Source organism: Amia ocellicauda, chromosome 8 (genome assembly GCF_036373705.1).
Source record: "Amia ocellicauda isolate fAmiCal2 chromosome 8, fAmiCal2.hap1, whole genome shotgun sequence".
NCBI classification, from domain to species: Eukaryota; Metazoa; Chordata; class Actinopteri; order Amiiformes; family Amiidae; genus Amia; species Amia ocellicauda.
This window is the reverse complement of record NC_089857.1, coordinates 42,361,167-42,386,055: the sequence shown is the minus strand read 5'-3', so window position 1 is coordinate 42,386,055 and position 24,889 is coordinate 42,361,167. Positions and strand designations below refer to the sequence as shown.

General features: G+C 43.2%; 1 protein-coding gene across 2 annotated transcripts in view; it reads right to left on the bottom strand.

The window, feature by feature from the left end:
* The window catches only part of psd3l (pleckstrin and Sec7 domain containing 3, like), a 136,524-nt gene that overhangs the window by 4,950 nt on the left and 106,685 nt on the right, over positions 1 to 24,889 (bottom strand). For both annotated transcript variants that reach the window (XM_066711490.1, XM_066711491.1), the window contains 6 exons: positions 24,291 to 24,334; positions 13,686 to 13,879; positions 12,510 to 12,580; positions 3,690 to 3,847; positions 2,728 to 2,872; positions 1,850 to 1,993 (listed from right to left, as the gene is read on the bottom strand). In XM_066711490.1, the coding sequence (XP_066567587.1) occupies positions 1,850 to 1,993; positions 2,728 to 2,872; positions 3,690 to 3,847; positions 12,510 to 12,580; positions 13,686 to 13,879; positions 24,291 to 24,334 (756 nt within the window). The remainder of the gene's footprint in view (positions 1 to 1,849; positions 1,994 to 2,727; positions 2,873 to 3,689; positions 3,848 to 12,509; positions 12,581 to 13,685; positions 13,880 to 24,290; positions 24,335 to 24,889) is intronic.

Sequence of the window (24,889 nt, the reverse complement as noted above, 5' to 3'; positions counted from 1 at the left end):
TCCTCCGTAGTTAATCAGCCCACTCAGTTAGCAAACCAGCCGGTTTATGGGGCCTAAGCCTGTTAACTGAGGTTAATCGAAACTCTTAGCACTTGTTCCTGGCTCTTTGGAGTACAGCAGATCCCCGATGCTTGGCCAAGAGAAGCAGTGTGTTTTATTGGTGTAAAATTAGGGCGATAGGCAGTATTAGGCCACAGTGACGAATATAATTAATTAAAGTTGTTCCAAGACACTGAAGGAACACGGCAGTTCAATTATGCAATTAATGTCATACTAAAGAAGATTAGGATTTCATTGTCCATACATCCTTAAACCAAGTACCAGAATGTTATTTCAGGACAGAAAAGTGGAATATGTATATATGCACTGGACTTGAGTTTTTGTAAGAACAAGCGGTTTTAGTTTTACAAAATCAAAAAACAATCCTTGCCTGACAGACACAGGTGCAGGGCACCGAGAGGAGCCGAAGAGCCGAAGAGCCACATCAGTCGAGTCAGGTCTGCTGGTTCAGAGATATTGATATTTTTTCACTCCTGCTGAAGCTGTCAGAGTGGGTCACAAAAGCCGGCTCCCGTTTCCCTATGAAACTCTTCAATATAGCTTTAAATAGCTTCACTGTTACAGTTAAATACACTGTATATAGGGAAACATAATGTTAGGGTATATTGTCAAAAGTGTAGAATTGAGAACAAGGACAGTGATGTTCAGATTGTACAATGCACTAGTTAGAGCTCATCTGGATACTGTGGACAGTTCTGGGCTCCACACTTCAAGAAAGATATCGCTGCTCTAGAGGCAGTTCAGAGGAGAGCAACCAGACTTATTCCAGGTCTGAAGGGAACGTCCTACTGAGAGACTGAGGACCTGAACCTTTTCACCCTGGAACAGAGGAGACTACGTGGGGACTTGATCCAAGTCTTCAAAATCATGAAAGGCATCGACCACATCAAACCAGAGGAGCTTTTCCAGATCAGCAGGGACACACGGACCCGGGGACACAAATGGAAATTGGGCTTCAAGGGATTCAAGACAGAAAACAGGAGAGACTTCTTCACACAGAGAGGCGTCACAATCTGAACAAACTCCCCAGCGATGTGGCTGAAGAGACAATTTGGGATCACTCAAAAACAGACTGGATAGGATCCTTGGATCACTTAGTTATTAATGGACACCAAACGAGTGTGATGGGGCAAATGGCCTCCTCTCTACTGGACACTTTCTGAAGGGAAACTGTCTCAGCCCAAAACCTCCCACTGTCTTAGTGCACTGACTCGGACAAACCATCGACACGGGCCCGCAGACCAGTATGAACAATAGAAAGAAATCCCTAATTTGTTCCTGATATGACTGTCACTCATGAAATACAAACACCTTCATAGGTCACCGAAATGGCAGAGAGAGGAAATCGAGAGCGAGAGATGGAGGGAGGCTCCGCACCGTAATAAAAAATTATGCTTGATGCTCACTCATACAACACACCTGTGACAGCACTGCAGCCCCAAGTCTCTTTAGATGGGAGACATAAATACACTTCAGTCTAAAAGAGTGACACATACCAACCCATCAGAAAATACATAATACATACATTTTTGAAAAAGAACTGCACAGACTGAAATTCCACTCCTCCCCTTCTTGTTTCTATGCTATCCAATCTCTCGCAGAAAATCGCCAGGGATGTCAGACCCGATACAATCTGCTGTCTGATGTCAGAATGCATCACTTTAGGGGGGAAAGCTAACCGTAAAGAGCGGATCAACGTTCCTCTTTAAACTACAGCTGCTAAAAAAGAGGCGGCCATCATTGAGTCCCTTGGGACCGACCATGTCCTCCTGACCGCAGTCAAGCTTACCTCGAACTCCAGGTAGTGCTCCTTCAGCCTGTACTCATCGATCTCCTTGGCTTTGACCTTCTTGTCGGGGGGGTAGGACCTGTGCTCGGCCAGCTCCGTGGACACGTGCTTCAGCTTGGCCTCGTGGGATTTCAGCTGCTCGTCCTGCAAGACAGACAGATCTCTGTGAGTTTCTGTGAAGACTAACACCTATGGGAAAGGATCCTGTGACGTGATTGTGAAGTTGTGTGTGTGTGTGTGTGTGTGTGTGTGTGTGTGTGTGTGAGGAACTGGTTTTACTGTCGCCTGACGATGCTTCAGAGACAAACCCAACGCGTGTGTTTTCAAAGCACGGGGTGATGGACTTGGACGAGACGTTTGCGCTGGTTTTTACTTTTTACCGAACATCGCCCAAGAATGTTAAAACAAACCGTGCGCTTCAAAACTGTTAGCGAGGCGACTTCTAAGACACTGACATGAAAATATCGGTGCCATTTTACCAAAGACCATTTTAAATACACCCTGAAATACCTATTTATATGTGATTTCATTGACCTTATTGCGTCTTGTCTTGTATGTTTGCAACACAATGACCGCAATCCCACGAGCACTGAGTACAGCACAACAACAACCTGTGAGTTAATGATTGTTCATTAACACAATGGCATAATTGACTGTAATTAACCTTACACAAAGGCATCAGCTCTCAATTAGTCATAATAATAAAACACACAACGGAAGGCAATCAGAAACAGGACTTCCTGGAGCCTCGTCGGTAAAACACAATCGACTGACGCACACAGACCACCGTCTGCGATGAGCATCTCTGTCTGGGTGAGACGTCATCAAACCTATCATGCTAAAACAACAGTGGAGTATCTGCGACAGCGCTGTCTTACGTTCGACATCCTCGTTGTTGTCGCGGGGAGCAGGGGGCGGCTGAACTTCTTCTGGGAGCCGATGGCAGCGGGGAAGGACGGTGCGGAGAACATGGCCGCCACCGAGTTCACCTTCTGGATCCACGAGTCCATCTCCTCTGGGCTCCTACGGGGCAAACAGCACACAGACAGAGGTGAAACCCTACCTTGTGGGGAGAAGGTGTTCGCTTCGGTTACAGACAGTACATAAACAGCTAGATGTTTCAGATTTACTTTTTAAATGATTGTTATTACTGGAATTATAATTATACAAAGTATTAATTGAAGTATTTTGAATTGGGACTGTAAAATAATCAAATTCCACAACCTGTGATGCTTTCCAGGTCCGGCACAGTCTTTTTATCCATGACTTAGGCACTTACAGACACACAGTAAATAGTGAGTTATAAATTAAAGCTGAAAGTTAAATCCATACGTCTTGCATACGCCGAAAAATGAAAAGCACTTAGCACTGAGACAACCTCAGCAGAACTCCCCAGAGCCCCCCCACCCCCTTTGAAAGGATTAGAGTCACAAAGCCAAATTAGCAGGGAGGGCCGCGAGACCAGAGATCCAGAGATACTCTTCAGAGAATAATCCGTAATGACGTTAATTAAAAATAAATAAAAGTCTGCAGCGGTTTGTCGGGGTGAAAAAGCACGAATGCGCCTCTTCGAACCCGATGCCTCTGTGGGGCCTGCCGTCTCGAGGGGGCTCCTCTCCGGGTCATTGATAAGCAGTTTTATTACTTTTTCCACAAAAAACACTATAGAATAACAATGGGCGCCTGACATGACTAATGGCCGAGATAAATGTGTTTTCATTTTATATTTTAACCAGAGCATGAAATTAGATTTCTCTTCAAGTAAATCTTCTTACCCGCACATCAACACACACACACACACACACACACACTTCTGTACATTTCCCAGGAGATTACTTACTGGGCCTGGAAGAGGAAGACTCTCCAATCGGCGGTTTTGAGCTTCAGGACGTTGGGCCTCTTCTCGTAGTCCGTGGCTTTGATGGCCAATGCGTGATGAACGCTGATCGCATTCTTCAGGTCCTCGTCAGACAGGGCCTTCTCTGGCTTGTACTCGTCCTAGTCACAGAAGAGGAACCACAACCATCATCCCCCTGTGATGGCTTTCATAGCTGTATCAGAACTTGTGCTCTCATCTCTTTACTGTTGATCCTGATGTTTTACAATCGCTTGGACCAAAAGAAATTACTTTTTTCACTTATTTCAAAAAGGTTCTTTAACCCTAGAGGTTTTTTGACATTGCTATATCGGCGGAACCGGGAAGTTTATTGCACAGAATATTCTCAATGCGGGTTGAGTCAGCAGTATCATATTGTACTATTCAACACTGGACAACGGAGCAGTGAATTGAAAAGGTGATCTATAAAACGTTATGGATGAACTTCTGCTCTATTAAAAATGCACCGGCCAAAAAGATCGTGTAAGCTACGGTTTCCACTGCTTCTAGAAAGCTGGGCAAATAACACTTCATGCACAACACTGAGCGTCGAAGCACAATGAGGTGTGGGGCGAACGCTGAATGGCAACGAGCCAATGCTTGTATTCACTGAGATACTGACGGTCACAGTTTATCACCTAATACTGCGGGATCTCCTGTGTCCACTGATATTTGACCTTAATTTCTCTGTTCTATCTTTCATTTCCTTTCCCTGACGTTACTTGACCATCACGGCCACAATGCTGTCTTCTTAGAGACGTGTGGGCCGCTCATGGTCCGTCAGTAAACATCATCAACCACGGGCAGTTCAATTAAATGGTACAGGATGTTCAAACACTCGACAGCACTCCGCAATTCAGAAAGTCTTCGCAGTGGAGAATGTGGAGACTGTGCAAGTTCTGCACCCCAAGGCTCCAGTACCTATTGGTTTCTTGTTTGGTATGTTTGTTTTAATGCTCTTCTAATGAACATCTGGTAATTTTGATTCCACTTGATGAATTAGACCGGGTGCCCGCTGCTTTGTTCAGCATTTAACGAACTTAACTCTTTTATTAGGTTTTGATTACAGTCAATATATAGCGTGTCTTCTGGGCATGGGTGATAAATATTCACAGCCTTCTCCAGGCCTCCTCTCCCAGTGTGACAGCTTAAAGGATGTTGTGAGCGACGGCTGAAAACAAGACATTTATTATACGGCTTAAATCGCTTTGGAAACGTCCACGCGGAGATATTTTATGAGGTGTTTGAATATGGAGAGTGATGGATTTGTGATTTAAGAACTGCAAACGAAAGAGGCAGAACCATTTATTTTTGTTAGCTTTTGCAAGAATCAACACAGGGTTTTAGTTTTTTACTGTAAAATTGAATAAAACACAGCTAGAAGTTGAGTGGAATCCAGATTTTATACAACTAATGCCTAACCAACATCTGTACCACAGGCTTCTTTGGTACTGACAGACTATGGACTCCTACAAAGAACTGGGCCCACTTGTGTACAGATTCTGAACGGATCCAAGCTTAATTAAACACACATCGCTATGGTTTTGCCTGGCTTCATCAGCGTTTTTCTCTATAGCTAACGATACACAGAGAAGCCAGCGCTCTCAGGCATCCAGGCTGGGAAGTGGAAACGGGCCTGTGCCGATACGTCTGTACCGATTTCACCACAGTAGGTTATGCAGCTCTGCCGATACGAGATAAGGAGTCATTTCAATTAGTGCGTCTCTGATACGGGATCATTAAATCAACTTGAGAAGAAAACAATGGCACTTGAGTGGGCCTTATAAGTAGAAGGCAAATCAAGGCCTACAACAGAGTCATGAAAGGAACATTAATTGCATATGAAGACAATTTATGGCAGGCTTTACTGGTGTGTCTGACAAGAGCCTTTAATGCATCCATAGCAATGAACCTGAATTACTGTCACAGTTTCTCCTATTGTGGCTGCGCTGTGAGCTGTGAGTGTGTGGTTTGATAGAAAGGGCTTTGTCTGGGGGGGGACCAGGTTTAGTGCCATTTTGTCTCTCTCTGACATTGCAGAGACGCAATGAAAACCTCAGAAATAGGGTGACACTGTCCCGTGATCGTTTCTCCACCCGCTGACCGGTCCTGTTTAGTGCAGATGCAACGTTATCCACTAGCTCTTGTGTTAAAAGCACGTGTGTTTGTAATTTGCCTCAAACGAAGTTTCTGCATTTCAGTCTTTTCTAAATCGGTGTGAAATCAGAGAGCTTTCTCCCTGCCTGAGAATTGATGCAATCCAGACAAACACAACACTTTTATTTTCTAAATCCTAATGTTTGAAGGTCTGCCCCTAGTTTAGCATGCTATCGATCATGTCTGATGTCTTAATTATCTTATAACACACTCCTCTCAAATAAATTAAGAACCGGTAGACGATAGGTTAAAAGAATAACTCACAATGTCTATAATCATGTCTCTAATTGGCTACTGACAATTGCAGAAGCTGTGCCTTCATCTTTTACATTTCTCTTGCTGTCCAGCCACTTAACTTTAACAGCTGACAGACACTTCATAAACTGTTAGAAACCAGTCTGATCAAGACAGACAAATGGTATCTCCCGTACTGTACCAGCAACTTAAAATTTACCGTATTAAAACGACATCTAATCTCTCCCAATCGGGTTACTTTGGCTCCCGTTTCATGCCATTCTTGCAGACTAATAAGGTCCCTCTGCACTGTGTAAATCTTCCACGCAGCTGTGGGAGCGCAATCCTTACTGAAATTAGCCAAATATAAACTGAAAAAACTATAACCTAAAAAACAGCACCACCAAAATATGATAAGTCTGTCTTTTCGGCCTCAGAAGATTTATACGCTGAAACTTTTGTAATTACTTGAAATCAGAAGAGCACATTTTTCTCTGGAGTAGAAAGCTAGGAAAAATCAGCCCCTCGTTGCCATAATGAATTTTTCTGCATGACTGAGACGTGCTTCATCAGGGAGCACAAGCCGCTTTCCTTCTTGTGTTCCAGACATTCTCTTGGACACATGAGATCCTTAACCAATCTAATTCTAAAACGTGTGAAACCGAGAGAGCTTTAATAGATCATTTAATTGAAATAAGGTTCAGTTAACCTCTGCTTTGCATTGCATTTCACCCACAACACACTACAGGAAATGCGAGCCAGACCCTTCCGTCATGAAGATCTAACATCTGTGACCAACATTAGTCCACGATTAGTGATGTTAAAGGGCAGACGCATTTGTTTGGGTAATACTTTGTGTAAAACCGAAAGGAGCTTGAATGACGCAGTGAGAACTGGGCGCAGAGATGCCAGTGCCATAGAGACCAAACAGCCATGAAAGTCGGCTATTCGTCTGAGAAACGGCTTTAATTCCGATCTAAACACTGAGGCGTCAAAACCAATCAGAGGTTAATTAAAAAGGGCAGCTCGGCCACATTGCATAATTTCACTCCCTTCGTCACCTTTCGTCTTGGAGGGATACAAAGAGCAGTCTGGTAGAAACGCCCACCCCCGGGGACAGTGCGGGAATGAATCATATTCAATTATACCAAAGGTCAGTTGACAGGGCTGTGGTGTCAAGTGACAAACGTGATATCTGGTCCATTTCACGGATCAATAAAAAATGTAATGATAAAAACAGAGAATCATGATGAGAGAAACACCTACTCTGCTGGTACCCAACTGAGTGCTCAATTACTTAATTGAACCCTTAACTGAACTAATAATTTCCTAAATCAAAGCCTTTTAATTATTTTAAACAGTAGGGGGTTGAAGTTAAGTGTAACATTGTATAAAGAACTTATTAAAGAACTAACTTTTTATCAGTTATACAATTTAAAGTAAGTAAATTACTTCAATTAAGGGTTCAATTAACTAATTGAGAGCTCGGTTGCAACAAAAACCAGCAGGGTAGGGGCTCCTCCAGGAGCAGGGTTTGGAACCACTGGTTTAGAAGGGGCATGTAATGAAAAAATAAATGACACCAGGTCACTATTTGCATGACAGAGAAAATACTTTTAAAAAGTTTCTCCTAATAGATTAACGTTTGGGCAGAATCTGGTAGTTCTACATCATGAAGGTGTTGCTGAACTGCAATCCTGAACACCTAGTTTAAATCGTACACAGGAAGTGAGGGAAAACGATCCTGGAGTGATCGCCACTCCACGGATTTGCTCTTGATTACAGAGCAGCTTCGCTCAGATGGAGCTGGGCGGCTCTCACTGAATACCAAGCAACCGTCTTTAGCGATTCGAGGTGTCTGGCTCAGTTCGGAGCACACGGCCATCTGTGCGCAGCGGCATGAAGGCAACGGACGAGCAGAACCCCCACACCGAGGGGAACAACAGCCAATACACATAAATGCCATCTACAGTATAGCAGTTCCTTGTTTGGACCGGGCCTGTGTTCTGTAGGCCTGTGAGGACCTCTTGGAGAACTATATGTTGCTCCATTGCTGTTGTATCGGATCTTGTGCGTTAAAATAAGGAGTTGAGAAAGATATGGCATCTTCCAGAATCTTAAATGCAGTTTGTTCTCTGGAAAGGAGCTGTGCTTGTGAAGGAAGAACAGACCTCCCACATACAGCAGGGATGAACACAACAATTAAATAATTAAATGCCTTCACATCTTTAAATGTCGCCTCTAATGACTGCGGGCCTCGAGTGGGAGTGCGAGAGGGCCTGGCCTCCCCCTCACCGGCAGATGTGGTTCATGTTTAATCAGAGTAAAAATAATTTCTGACACGATCCCCTCTCCTGTCGGGAGGAGAGCCGAGTACCAATCGAGACGCCCGCGGTCTCTTCTGAACACACCTCGAGAAGGAGAGTTCAAAAGGATTCATCTGATATGTGTGTGTGAAAGCACACATCTCCGTTATAACCATCATTATTCCGTTTCAGCTCAGTGGTCTATTAAGTTATTCATACGAAAAACAGAATTTTACATATTACATATACAGTGGGGGAAAAAAGTATTTGATCCCCTGCTGATTTTGTACGTTTGCCCACTGACAAAGAAATGATCAGACTATAATTTTAATGGTAGGTGTATTTTAACAGTGAGAGACAGAATAACAACCAAAAAATCCAGAAAAACGCATTTCAAAAAAGTTATAAATTGATTTGCATGTTAATGAGGGAAATAAGTATTTGACCCCTTCGACTTAGTACTTGGTGGCAAAACCCTTGTTGGCAATCACAGAGGTCAGACGTTTCTTGTAGTTGGCCACCAGGTTTGCACACATCTCAGGAGGGATTTTGTCCCACTCCTCTTTGCAGATCCTCTCCAACATTAAGGTTTCGAGGCTGACGTTTGGCAACTCGAACCTTCAGCTCCCTCCACAGATTTTCTATGGGATTAAGGTCTGGAGACTGGCTAGGCCACTCCAGGACCTTAATGTGCTTCTTCTTGAGCCACTCCTTTGTTACCTTGGCTGTGTGTTTTGGGTCGTTGTCATGCTGGATTACCCATCCACGACCCATTTTCAAAGCCCTGGCTGAGGGAAGGAGGTTCTCACCCAAGATTTGACGGTACATGGCCCCGTCCATCGTCCCTTTGATGCGGTGCAGTTGTCCTGTCCCCTTAGCAGAAAAACACTCCCACAGCCTAATGTTTCCACCTCCATGTTTGACGGTGGGGATGGTGTTCTTGGGGTCATTCCTCCTCCTCCAAACACGGCGAGTTGAGTTGATGCCAAAGAGCTCGATTTTGGTCTCATCTGACCACAACACTTTCACCCAGTTCTCCTCTGAATCATTCAGATGTTCATTGGCAAACTTCAGACGGGCCTGTACATGTGCTTTCTTGAGCAGGGGGGCCTTGCGGGCGCTGCAGGATTTCAGTCCTTCACGGCGTAGTGTGTTACCAATTGTTTTCTTGGTGACTATGGTCCCAGCTGCCTTGAGATCATTAACAAGATCCTCCCGTGTAGTTCTGGGCTGATCCCTCACCGTTCTTATGATCATTGAAACTCCACGAGGTGAGATCTTGCATGGAGCCCCAGACCGAGGGAGACTGACAGTTATTTTGTGTTTCTTCCATTTGCGAATAATCGCACCAACTGTTGTCACCTTCTCACCAAGCTGCTTGGCGATGGTCTTGTAGCCCATTCCAGCCTTGTGTAGGTCTACAATCTTGTCCCTGACATCCTTGGACAGCTCTTTGGTCTTGGCCATGGTGGAGAGTTTGGAATGTGATTGATTGCTTGCTTCTGTGGACAGGTGTCTTTTATACAGGTAACGAGCTGAGATTAGGAGCGCTCCCTTTAAGAGAGTCTCAGCTCGTTACCTGTATAAAAGACACCTGGGAGCCAGAAATCTTGCTGATTGATAGGGGATCAAATACTTATTTCCCTCATTAACATGCAAATCAATTTATAACTTTTTTGAAATGTGTTTTTCTGGATTTTGTTGCTGTTATTCTGTCTCTCACTGATAAAATACACCTACCATTAAAATTATAGACTTTTTTCCCCTCACTGTAATAGACATGTTTTCAGATTGATAAAATATGTATCAGATACATTCAGTGTGGGAGGGGTATTAGACTCTTATACATGACTCAAAAATCAACCAACCAAGCCACTGACTGACCCACCACCAACAACCACACAAAATCAACACTGGCAGCACAATTACAGATGCCCGCTATTACTGGGTTGACTGCAACACTATTCAAAAGGTAAATTATACATAAATCATTGTCTTTTACTAAAGTTAATTCCATATATTTATACACACACACACGTCCATGTTTTAATGTCTTTGTCTGTGTACGTTAATCCTCATCCTTTGTTCTCCACGTACACACAGATAACGAACATACAATCGGACCACGATTACAGGACTATTACAGTCTTCAAAATCATGAAGGGCATCGACCACATCAAACCAGAGGAGCTTTTCCAGATCAGCAGGGACACACGCACCCGGGGACACAAATGGAAATTGGGCTTCAAGGCATTCAAGACAGAAAACAGGAGACACTTCTTCACACAGAGAGGCGTCACAATCTGAACAAACTCCCCAGCGATGTGGCTGAAGAGACAATTTGGGAACATTCAAAAACAGACTGGATAGGATCCTTGATCACTTAGTTATTAATGGACACCAAACGAGCACGATGGGGCGAATGGACTGCTCTCGATTGGACACTGTTTTATTCTTATACCTTTCAATCCAATTACATTCCTCTCCCTGTAAACAGAGTTACAGGTCAAACACCCAGAAAGGTTTCTAAATCCAGTGGAAAATCAAGACATAAACCATGAACAACAAACGGTCTGTATTCAGTCCAGTCGGCGGCCGGCTGCATGCATTGAATCTCTCAAAAGATGGATTCACTGAAAGAACCTTTTGAAGTGAACGGCTCTGAGAGTTTCCCCCTCAGCGCTTTCATCTTAACGTCCTACTATTGAACAATTTAAAACAGAAATAAATCTACCATCTCCCAACCTGATTGAGGTGTGGCCCTCCCGCCTGCACCAGGTAGAATATAAACCACCACAAAAGCAGCGTAAGACAATAACCGTGGATATCACTCTATATATTATAAATATATGAGGACATATCTTCTCCAGGTGAAACACGCCTCACACATCACTGGCAATTAGGCTTTTGAAAGCTTGACATCAATCTAACAGATAGAGAGAGGAAATCATCGCCTCTCCGGCCTTCAGACAAGCCTCGAGCTCCACAGAAGGAATGACCTTCACATCCACAGAAATATGTGCCAGCGTTCACCCCCGCTGTGTCGGGATATCGCTCTGGCACTGAAGGGTATAATTGATGATCACATTAAACCAAACCCCTGTTGCCGTTAAACTGCAGAGTAGTAGAGAAAGACTAATTCAATTAGGGATCGGAGTTATTGAATGATAAAACAAATTAAATCTGACGAACATGTGTCTTGGTAACTGGAAGACGTGGATCGTGAGTTCGCCACCGGAGGACGTGAAATTGGCTCCAGCCTTGGCGGCACGCGGTTTATTATGCCGCTTAAACCGGAGATAATGAAAAGCCAGTGATTTCTGTATTTTCCGTCTGCTCGGCCCGGGTCCTCGTTGAACCACAATTTATTCTGACGGAAAACCAATGAGGTTCGGGAGAGATTAATTCGGTCTGGGGTTCCCGATACAAGAGATTCAAGTATATTGGATTTCGCACCGATCTTGATGGGATTTATTTTGTGATTATATCCAAGCACAGTGCTGAGATTTGTTAAGCAGTGTGACGGTTTCTCAACCCCCCCAGTCCCAGTCCTGCACGGCAATCTCCTCACAGGGGCAGGAATAGATTTAAACAAACTAACAAAACCACTGCCTTCAATCAATCGTAAACTAATAGCGTTTGAAGAAAATCCCTGCTTAGTCATGACAACTTTATGTTTCCTGCTGATCAGGCCGAATAAACCGGGCTCAGGTTACAGATCAATTGACCGGGCGTGATGGATCTGACCAGCAGAAATACCCCTGCTTTTATTCTGCGGCGCGCTCCGTGACAATCTCGCACAGGGCGCTATAACCACTAAAACAGATTGACTGAATTGATTCTGCTTTTCTATTTCTCAGGTGACACGTGGGGCTTTGGCCTTGTCCCTGCCTGAGCATTTCAGCAGGCGGAGCGTACCCAACCGATTCAAACGAACACCAGCGCGGAGAGGGCTTTGTTTTGAGCATTCGATTTGACGAAGACATCTCTTGTAGTGTAGAATGCAGCACATTAGGAAAAAGACTGAACAAGAGGAGTCTAATTCTGAATAAGTACGTACTTAAGTCAATAACTAACATGTTCTTACCTTCTGTAAGTAAAGGATCATTCCCTTGAGAACTGCATAAAAGGTTTTCCAACCCCGCTTTCCTCTGGGAGCTGCAAGAGAAAGGAAGACATTGTCCCGGTACAGAGAGGAGAGCGAGTCGCAGCCCGGGGATTTGTATATTTCGATAACAGTGCAGTATCTCATTAAGGTTTAAATGTCACATATCGCCGCTAGAATGTGTGTAAAATGTTGGAGTTCTTCACTGTGGAACGGCGTCTTGATTTATGGTTTTAAGTACAACTAGTGCTGCTGCAACTCAGCAGTTTTTTGTACCTAAATCTATTAAAGAGCACAGAGATTAATGGATAAAATTGTGATCTACAAATTAGCACATTATATTAAATTCTGTGGCAAGCCTCAGAAATGCATCTGTCAGATCTCCGTTTGAGGTGACATTAAAACAGTTATTTTAAGTCCCACTATGTACAAATATATTTTATCTGAAGCTTGCAGCTGGGTGTCCTCCATTACAAATAAACATTTTGAGATGCCTTGGAAGCCGAGGTTTATTAAACTCACCACTGACGTCCCTACGAAGCACTGAAGATAAGATTTTCAAAACCACCCCAAATGCAGGATTGACATTTTAAAGATGCAGCTCAAAAGTTGTTTGTTTTTACTTGAAATACTCACAGTTGTGGACTTTGCTGAATTAGATGGCTTTCTTTTGTTTGTCGCGGTTTGTATATTTCGAGGTTGGCGTTTTCATTCATGTGAAAACTTTAAAGCTCACCTCACATACGTATCCTGTGTGCTGAATTTAAATGTACTGCCACGACTGCAGAGTGAAGCTGAACTACAACAGGTATTGTGAATGAATCTAGACATTAAGAGCGGCGCACTGCCTTCTCCACAGTCCTTTAACGTGGTTGAGCGTGGGAACTGCCGACCCATTCATCAGTTGGCACAACGCTGCATCTCTCTCATTACTTAATGAAGCTCATTGCTCTTCCTCTTGACCAGATCGTGTGATTCGTTCCTTTACCAATCAGTAAAGTGCAAACTAGTTCACATTGCTTTTCCACGATACATTTCTCAAGATCTAAGCCGGTATTGATTCGTGCTTCAAGCTCGGATTGAAAAGCCGCACCAGCCTCGCTCGGGCGTTTTCTTGGCTCCCACGGGCAGATCTGCGCAGTCAGAACGATCGCTTACTTTTCTTTCCGTCCATGTCGGCGTGGATCTTCCTGGCGAGGAAGCCAGTCTTGTAGATGGCGGCGTTGGGGTCGTGGCTGATGTCGAGGAACGGGTTGCTGCCGCTGCCGATGCGGCTGATGCTCTTGGAGTGTGCGTTGTCGGCCTTGTCGTCCGCGAGTTCGGACAGGGACTTCTTCAGCTCATCCTCGTCTCTGTTACAGGAAGGAAACGCGGAGAGTCAGGGAAATGAAGGGGTGCGTTTTATGAACTGGCTTATTTGGGTTTTGTTTCTTCTTTCTCACCAGAAATACAATTTCACCCCAAAAGATAAAGCATCCTTCAGTGAAATCCTGCTAAAACAGATACATTTAGTTTTTTATTGATATAACAACAAAATGTTATGATTATTTGTCAGCTTATTCCCCTTTAGAAAGTTATAAAGCAAGTCTTTGTGAATACGTGCTTTGAAAAGGACAGGGCCCCAACACGGCCGTTTTGAGGAACAGATTTTAATGAAATGAAAAGCAACATTAAGTGGTGTTAATTTTCAATAAAGACGCAATACAAAATCTATCTTTAATTCATAATTGTCAGCCCCAAATATACTTATATATAAATGTATTGCTGTTTCTGAATTATCATGATAGTACCTGAACAAGTGTCAATTGCTTTAATACTGTATTAAACTTAAAACCCTTCAGGACGGTTGAAATAGAAAATACAAATTTTTACATCAGTGTGATGCTTTAATCGCAAACGCGGACAGAAAGTGTGGGTCCAGGCATCTGTTGAACCGCAGGATATTGCTGCCACCTAGAGAGCATAAGAGACTGTGCTGCCGTGGGTTCATACACGTGAAACCTTGTACGACTCGGACCGAAACGGACATGGAGTTACTACATCCTTGACCGCCCGTCTCACCAGCACACCCCGTTCATCCGTGACTCTCACACACACAGGGAAGCGTGTTTCGCCGCGTGCAAATTAAAAGTCGAGTTTCAAGAGAAGCCTCATCTCCCGAATCAGAATCAATAGAGTCGCTTGCCTCTTTTACGCCTCTCTTCTGATTAATCGTACGGCTCGGCAGCAGTGCTGACTGGACAAGCAGGCCCTTATCAAAAGGATCATTTTAGATTTTCAGTTAATTTCCACTTCAGCCTCAGTGACCATCTTCAGATGAAGTGAGCGTTAGTAACACGACAGAAATGCTTACACTAAATTGTTCAGATTTTCAAATCTTAACGGGCTTAAAAATCCAGAATGAAAACCCTGCCCTGAGGGAATCGGACAGGCAGGATCAGTCAGGCTTCACGTGGATCGCCCCAAAGAAAATTAAAATCAACTTCTGAAATGCTGGGATGCTTAGTCTGCGTTTTACAAGAGAACCTCCAACTTTTACACAATCCCTTTGCTTTGCTTCTCTTCACTAGACTCATGAGACTTTTTCCCAACATAAAAAAATGACACTCCGTGATTCAATACAGTGCTTAAGATGAGAACAAACAGCTGAGTTTATACAATGGAAACTGAATAAATACAATGTAAGTGGAAATGAAAGTGCCTTGAGCGGAGCATTTGAACGGTCCAGTTTCATCATTCTCTTTATGTGGTATTTCTGGATATTGATAACTACTGACAATTTTGTTGGCTTTCATGAAAGTGGAGGAGAAATTAAAATATAAATAACAGGACATTTCTTGTATACCTCAACATGGAGAAAAAAAAAAAAAAAAACAATAATTACTCCATTGCTTATTCAGTAACAGGGCTGTGTGTCTGTGGATTTATGATCTGAGGAAGTCTGACACACTAATGCTGCCATAACGAAGCGTCGTAAGAAGGCCAGCTTAAAGAGACACAAGGCTTGTGTCACAACTACTTTGGTTATAAACAAACCTTAAATTGAACATCCTTCTCAAAAACACAACAAAGCACAATGCAGGGTGGGATTATGCTCCGCTTCACTGTGTGTTAATGTCCCTGAGTTTGTAAGAAGTGGAGTTACATTAATGACTACCATTCTTCTTGCTTATATCCGTTAATTCGTTAAAGTAAATGAAACATCTATTAACACTTGCCACCGTTTTAACACTACAGTATAATTTTGCTCAGTGCCTTAGCATGTTAGCTTTAAAGATATTTGTTGTATTTTCTAATAAAAGACTACGTGGATTTATAATTTAATTTTTTAAGTAAAATTAGAGCTCATGTGCTCACCATTTATTAAACTGAACTGCTTTTCATTACGGTCCAACTTGGCGCTCTGCATGATATTACAAACTATCTACCAACTGTTGGAAATCCTCTAGTAATACTTCTTGCAATCTGGCCCTGTCTAATTCAACACACCATGTCTTCTCTTTACCACCCGAGCCTTTACATCTTATATATAAAGCTGCATTTACATAATTAACATTTTCATTTCATATCTAAGAGCTAGGTTTGATTTGTATTTCATTTCACATGTATCTGCAGACAGCGAATTTTTTTTGCATGCCGAGTTGTGACCATATGGAGGCTTTCAATTCCCTTCCAATTTGCTTTGAAGTAAAATCAAAAAGGGTCTGGATGGCACAAATTGTGTGAAGTTTGTCTAAATAAATTATTTGATCAAACAACAAAGGCAGTCAGGTAATAAATCCTCGCATCCGAGTTTAATCCAAGCTGCACCTGTGACGACTCACGATCCGACACTGCGCTGTTCGCACATCCGTTATAAAGAGAGGATGGCAGGATTTTTATGACAGCAAATTAAAGCACAATCTCATTTCACTGCTTATCAGGCGGCCAAAAGGGTGTTTAGCACCATTCACAAAGAAAATTATATTTAAAACATCAATAAATAAGCTTTGCCACCTATAAATCACCTTTATTTTAAAGGATACTGAATAATTGGCATTGTCCAGTAGACGGTGTCAATACACAAGACTTTGAATCAACACATTTAGGTGAAAATTACAAGTGTGGAAAAAAATTCCTGAAACTGAAAGTATATAAAGTCTGACCTTTAAAAAACAAAAAACTTTGCATGCAAGTGTTCTAGGCTATTCCTACTAAAGCAATACCTGACACTATTAAGTGCCCCATTTCAAAGTGTGATTTTAGCCGATGAGTTTCCCAGTTGTGAGTTTAGCAGGCTGGAAGGTATCTGCGGCACTGAAGCTCATGCAGGGCTGTAAAGACTCCACAGAGTAACAAAAAAATAAAACAAAAGAACATGAGGAGCCCACTCGCCCCATCGTGCTCGTCTGGTGTCCATTAATAACTAAGTGATCCAAGGATCCTATCCAGTCTGTTTTTGAATGTTCCCAAATTGTCTCTTCAGACACATCGCTGGGGAGTTTGTTCAGATTGTGACGCCTCTCTGTGTGAAGAAGTGTCTCCTGTTTTCTGTCTTGAATGCCTTGAAGCCCAATTTCCATTTGTGTCCCCGGGTGCGTGTGTCCCTGCTGATCTGGAAAAGCTCCTCTGGTTTGATGTGGTCGATGCCTTTCATGATTTTGAAGACTTGGATCAAGTCCCCACGTAGTCTCCTCTGTTCCAGGGTGAAAAGGTTCAGTTCCTCAGTCTCTCAGTAGGACATTCCCTTCAGACCTGGAATAAGTCTGGTTGCTCTCCTCTGAACTGCCTCTAGAGCAGCGATATCTTTCTTGAAGTGTGGAGCCCAGAACTGTATAACTTTGTGTCTGTTTCAGGTGCTTTATCGAGCAAGTACATAGAAGCCTACATACATAGGGGTATCGGCATTTTTCTAGCTGACTCACATTCTGGTTTGGATAAAAGATAATTCTTATTAACCTGGCGTTATTCTTTTTCTACTTTCTGTTCTTAATTTAGGAGGTTAGATCCTGACCACACGCATCAGAGAACGGTCCGTTTGGTCCCTCCAAAGGTACCTCTGACTGGCAGACAAAGCTGAGGGCAACAAGCATCTCCACACATCCTTCACACCCTGCCAAAGACCTGCCTCCAGCCTCCGATCAGCGCTGGTATCCATCACCGGGAACACAGGCCCCGTGTTTTAGGTTACTGGCAAATCCCAGACGCCAGGTTTCTGTTTCAAAATGACATCCTCACTTGAATATTGCCTGAAACTCTTCAAAACAAGGTGTCAAACAGGACAAGTAATACGATGAAGCGCACACACACACCTCACAAAATGTATTACTCTACTCAGTACAACATGAAATATTTATACTACTATTGCATTCTTTTTTACCTTAATCATTCTCGTGACAGAGGGTTACAACTATTACCTTGTCCTGCATTGTGAAGACTTTTTCCCAACACCCATTTCTCCTGCACATAAAACAGCATTGAAGCCAAGGAATTCTGAAAAAGCTCCAAAGCAATTTTTTGCCAGAAGCAGCCGTCAGCAAGCAAATGATTGTGTTGCCAGGACAGGGGGTGGGGGGGTGGGCGACTGGCTTTGTTAGAAGGCAGGTGTTGAGATAAGAAGTGCTGTATCAATCACTCGGCTGATTGCCTGTGTCTGTGGGCGCTGCAAGGCTCACCGGGAGACGAGTCTCTCTGTCAGCGACAGTCGACGTGTCTATCTGCTGCTCACACACCTGCACCGCCAGCCTCTCGGTGAGCGTCTGAGACCGGCTCCGATGGGTTTCCGGCAGCAGCACATTTATTTCACGAACAATATGGACAGTTCTGGAGTGGATGAATGGGACTGTTCAATATTACAGCTGAGGGAGAAGAAATGTAAGCATTTGAAAGCTGGCAACTCTTGAAGCTTGCAGCCTAATGTGGGAGAAAGCTCTTGAACTCAGCAATCCAACGCTTTCTTCAGTTTGTCCTGCCTAGATTATCTGTCCTCCAGTCAGCTGGCTTCGTGGTTCCTCTGTCCTCGAGCTGCGGTCGAAAAAGACCCTCACTAGAGGATTCGCCCCTATAGTGGGACACGAGCCGGGTCCCTTCATATCTACCTAGAAGCATTCTGGAATCTTCCTGGATGAAAGATTTTCAAAAATCCGACATACGAGTAGATATTTTATTAACCGAGTTACAGACTAAAAGAAATGTGCGTCTCTGGAAGAGTTAGGAAATCACATACTTTGCTGCAGGGACAGACAGACAGACATGCTGGATGACAGCTCTCTGGCTGGGCAAGTCCTCCATCGCATCTTATCTGGAGCTCAACGTGGGCAAGTGTTGCGAATCGAGGGCGCCAGATCGTGGGAGGTGGAAGTGAAAATGAGTGTCAACTGCAGGGAAGTGTTGTCCTGCATGGCTCTGTACAGAGAGCCGGGACACCTGCTACAGCCGTTTGAGGAGAGCGGGCGAGCCTACCGGCGATGAGCCACGGCTTCGATTTACAGCCGTGCTGGATTAGCAGGGCAAGAAGAGAGCCAGTGCAAAGGGCCCGAGCCCAATTACAAGAGGTACGGCCACAGTGACGTGTTCTCACTGCCCCGGCTGTAGCTCGTTATTTTTATTTAGCTCACTCAACACATTCCCTGATACTGCAGAGCACAATCAGCCCTATCGCTAAATGCAGCAATGCCACGACTCCCACCGTGTGCCACCTCGTAAAACGCTGCCATAAATCGCCGAGGGGAAAGGCGACATGTTGACGGACAAGCGCTCCACTGCCGTGCCACAATTTATTACACGGAAGAGTGACACATTCATTATTAACGGCAGACAAAAGAAAACGTGTCGCCTCGAATGACATTTTCTAAATGAGCTGCGGAGATTTCCGAGTTGTTGATGGGATTTTTAAAAAATAAATAAGAATTCCTCTGTGACAGATTCATTGTTGGGCCATACTGGTACTTTAAATGGGTTAAATAAGCCACAGTAGTGAAATAAATTTGCTAGGTTGGCTCAAACTCCCTGTTTTATTATTTCATTCAAGATAAGACTGGACCAATGAAAGATGTATTGATTGCCTGCTATATTTCATTATTTGCTGCCTGCTGTCACGCGATCGCCTCCTCCACCGAGGTCGTCGGTTTAGACTTCCCAAACTTAACAGATTTTAGAACTTCCACGTGCCATACATTTTATAAATATGGATATGAAATTAATTATTGTCTATGTTGCACTTTTGTACAGAATTGCTAATTTTGTAATGATTATTTATGTATTTTATGCATTTGTAGTATGGTTGTCTGTTTTAATGGTGTTTATATTGTTGAACAAATTCTAATTTCCCAACCAGCACAATAAATTGATTGATTGACTAGGTCTGTAATGCCTGCACAAAAAAAGGCACTAAATTCAGAGTCTCCTTTGAAAGTTTAAACCGGGAATAAAACTGTTTCATCGGAAAGCTGATCTTGTCGGCGGTGGAGGGCAGGGACAGTTATCAGAGTGCGCACAAATCTTGATTAACTCATATAAATTCCAGGCAGCTCCGTATCCTGTTGCAGGGAGGGTTTATTCCTCCATTTAATTATCCTGGTCACGCATGAGGTTCACTTAAATTTTCAAAGGGTGAAAAATAGGCTCTAATTTCCATCTCGATATACAAAACCTCAACGGCAAAAGTAAATTCTAATCGGCGGAGCCTCCGTTGAGCAGGGCTGAGTGATCTGAGCCGCCTCTCCGCCAGACTGCGGGATCCGAGGACCGACTGCCTGACCATGGCGAATGCTGTTATTATTCTCGGCACATCGCCGGCACTGCACAACGCGCTTGTTTTCTTTTGGTTTTGGGGAGCTGCTTTGATTGTGTTACATACTCGGCTTGCAATGAATAAATAGAGCATAAATAAAACTGACTGGGATTATTTTATGGGACGTTGTAAAGCAATAATAAAACTGGGGAGGTTAGAGCTTCACTCGGCCGGTCTGCAGACTCGAACAAGAGTCACCTGTGGGTGTGGATTCATTTACACTCACCCGCTCAGATCAGACCCGCTGGCAAGATCAGACTTCCACAATCCTGCGACTGCATACAAAAACGTTGCCTTTTTTTTGGCCAACATTTGTTTTCTTCATCCGTATGATCTGTGCCGTAAATAGCGAGTCTCCGGGTGGCTGCTGAGGGAATGGAAGATGCAATTGTTCCTTATCGTTCTCAGTCATCTTGGTTTCAGAGGAACACTGACTATCAGCCATCGGCCTTGCATTCTGCAAGTGTTTTTCATTTTGGTTTCATACCATGTGTATATATATATATATATATGCTTTCTTCAGTTTCTCCTGCCTAGATTATCTGTTCTCCACCTTAGCTGGTGCATAAAAAGTTATATCAAATGTAAGAAAAAAAGGAAAGGAAAAAAAACCTTAACATCTCTCCTCTCTGATTTTATGTTTACGTTTCATTTTATTTATATTGCTTTTATTGTGTGATTGTCTTTCACTGTAAAAACTCTAATTAAAACCCAGCTACGGAGGTTGGACATGCAGTAACAATGACCAAGGAGCAAAAACAAATGGAAGCCTTTACTTATTAAGGGCCTGGTTTTGCAGAGTTGGTCAGTTATTTACTCATGAGTAACTTCAACACTAGTGGTTCTAACAATTTCTCACGTTGGGCATTTAAACTGGAGATCAAGGCCTTGCGACTATTGTGTGTGTGTACAGGAGCTGTACAGCAACTGCCAAACACAAGTACTGGCCTTACTTTTGGGTAAATCACAAACTTTGGAGAATCGGGTTCCAGTAGGACGAGATCCGAGCCTTTGAGACAATACCAACGTGACATCAGTACCGTGTTCCTGGTCACAGAAACACACCACTGTGTCGGATGTCCTTCCCGCTTGTCCGGTTTCCAGCGGAGAAAATGAAATGAATTGCGACCCCGAGGAGCCACTAATGACAGCCTGTGTCCAGAGCCTTTCACAAAGCCACACAGCAGGCTTCCCACAATGGAGCTGACATTTTAAGGCCGTAATTGTGCAGATTACCCAGAGCACAATGAGGCCGCCTTGCTCTTATTATTGGTATCCAGAAGGCCGTCTGTCACTCGAATGCGTTCCCTTTGTGATGCAAATTACAGCTCATCTGCAAACCGTCACACATCTGATCATTCGACTGTGGCAACAGTGAAGAGCACGCGACACACATTAACACACGAGAAACCCGCCAGCACTTTAATCATGTGCATTTCAAAATGCCTTATTGGACTTTGTTTAAATATTAAGTGCATTTAACAAGACATTGTGTTTATATTCTAGTGTATTGTGTGAAAATGACTGGACTAAGTCTTAGGCAAAGATGTAATACTTAAGCAGTACCTACATGCGCATCAATTAAATTAAAGTATTGATTAATAGGGAAAATATGTAGTATCTATGTAGACAGACAGATAAATAGAGATAAGATACACATTTTATTTTATCTTCGCCTGTTCACAGGTCGAGAAGTCTTTTGGTAAATCTTTACACATTGTCATCTACCCAAACAATCCAAGGAAAGAAATGAAGTGATGTTCAGTAACTTGACTTGTATCATTATTCCTCAGCTCCATTTCTGAGCTCGATGGGAAATCGAGAGGAGTGGAGATGCAGAGCCGGCTGTGAGCGCCGCGGTGCTGCAGTGTTGACACAGCCAGGACAGTGGCACCGTGCCCGTGATACGGCAACACACAACTGCTGATTACACTAATGGGGCCGAACTGTCAGACCACTGTCCTGTGCAACGCCAGACACTTCTGCAGTTGGAGAGAGGTTTTACTGAGGAGCCATTTACAACCTCAACTGTTTTGTATATTTGTTACTATATATATATCTAGATAGATAGACAAACACAAGAATTAAGAGATTCTGCTTGAGCTACAGGGGCCACAGGCTCCTCAACTACCAACTGGTCACCTCTGTTGTGGGCCGAACCCAATCGCCAAAACTATCAATAGGAAAACCTAGAGACGGGAAAGATGATTAGATGTGGCTGGGCTTCACACTACCAAACAGTTAATCTGGCAGGATCTGAGAAGAGCGACACAAAAGCCAAACACACCTTCAATGAGGAAATCCCCTGAGACGGCAAACATAAGCTTAATGGCAACGTCTGGAATATTTAGCGTTCAATTAAAGAGATTGTCGTCTGTGAAATGACTTCAAGATTACAGCTCACGACTTAATGAACAACAACAAAACAAAACACGGCCACATTCAAACGACACTCGAAATCAAAATTACCAGGAGATGTTCTGAAGGACGGAGGGCCTTTCAGCGCAACAGCCCATCACACAGCACTTCGACTCTGATTGTTAGCGTCCTACATTTTATTCTCCTTATCGAGGACCTGTGCAATCAAGTCCAACCTTTAATTACACACCACCGCGGGGCTGGCTTTGCATATCGCATTAAGGCTGGCAGACAAATGGAAAAGAAGCGGAAAAAAACTATGGAAACTCTGCCAGATCCACAAGTATTACCTTGACACAAAACAAAAATGATTTTATTACAATTTTCTTGACTGAACACCCACTCCCTCCTCCACTGCTGTGATGTGCGAGTCCGCCTCACGCTTGTGCATTTTAACAGCACATAATTGACATCGTATTTCTCTTCACCATTACACGAGTTGTTGGTAATTTCAAAGTACTTAAACAATTATTCTGTTTTATGATGGTTATTTATTTAATTTTAACTGCTCTTTGCAATTACATCTGCCAGGTGAGTGTTAATGGCTTCGGGTAAACAGGGAAATGGGAACGGGGACGTTTTTCTGACCTTGTAGCAGATCAAGAAGCAGCAACACGATCGCAATTCAAAATGGACTCTTTAAAACCGGACTTGATGCTGTGAGTTTCTGTGAACAGACACTGTCGTTTCTTCATGCTGATTCCAAGTTTGAAGGAATTGTTCTACTCTTAGACACTGAGGGACCTGAACCTTTTCACCCTGGAACAGAGGAGACTACATGGGACTTGATTCAAGTCTTCAAAATCATGAAAGGCATCGACCACATCAACCCAGAGGAGCTTTTCCAGATCAGCAGGGACACACGCACCCGGGGACACAAATGGAAATTGGGCTTCAAGGGATTCAAGACAGAAAACAGGAGACACTTCTTCACACAGAGAGGCGTCACAATCTGAACAAACTCCCCAGCGATGTGGCTGAAGAGACAATTTGGGAACATTCAAAAACAGACTGGATAGGATCCTTGATCACTTAGTTATTAATGGACACCAAACGAGCACGATGGGGCGAATGGGCTCCTCTCGATTGGACACTTTCTTATGTTCTTACGATGTGTCACTTTATATAAAACCATACAGAAGAACACAAGCACAAATCCGTGGTTATGAATGCATTTCCTGGCAAGTCCATCAGTCAATCCATCACTGGCTAAATTTTTAACTGAACGAAGGAGGAATAAGAATTTACATATGAAGGGTCAATGTTAGAGTCCCTGTATTTACACTACATGTCCATACGTCCACAGGGATTTTTACACTATAGTTTTTGAGTTGAAAGATCTACCTTGCTTGTTCATTAGCTCCAGTAGGTGTTGTGCAGATCTGATTGATAACCACTTGCAAAATGTCCTTGTGTATTTATAGTTCTTGGCCAGATCAAGTAATTAACCTCCGTTCATGTTAAACAAACTGCCTCATTAACATACTTGTATGAATCGGGGGAATAAATGTTTTTCTGTCAAGAAGCCATATACCTTATAGAAAAGAGAAAATCAAAACGGCGAATATACTTACATTGCCCATTCCAGCTTCTCGTTTTTGATTGAGTTGTACAAGGCCTAAGAAAGACAAACGAAAGAAGAAAAAAACATGTTAATCGTCTTTAAACAGCAAAGCACTACATGGTTAAGAGGTTGCAGTGCAATACATGTTACTAAGAACTAGTTACACATCTCGATGCCTGTCGATGACCCATCGATCTCCAGGACTGAAACAGAAACTCTTAAGCGAGGCACGCGGCACACCAATTAAATCGGAATCCCTCAATGAGTTTGACGATACAAATGTCGTCCGAAAAGCGATAAGAAAAAAAAAAAAAAAAAAAGTGCTGCTTCGGAGACCTCCGAGACGATGTCTTATGAGAGAAACATTCTGCTGCCGAGACTTTGTTGCGAACACACGGCTAAGTATGTTGGCACTTAAAGATTCACATTCAAACTTAAAATTTCAAACGGCAAGTTCAGTGTGTGAGAAGTTGCTGCTGCAGAGGTTGTGAATCAAGGAACTCAAGCAGCTTTCTCCAATATATAGGGATCTGAAATACGGGTGTATTTTGAGAGCCCTGACACTTACTTCAAAACACACGCCGTGCACGTCAAATATCTGCACACGCT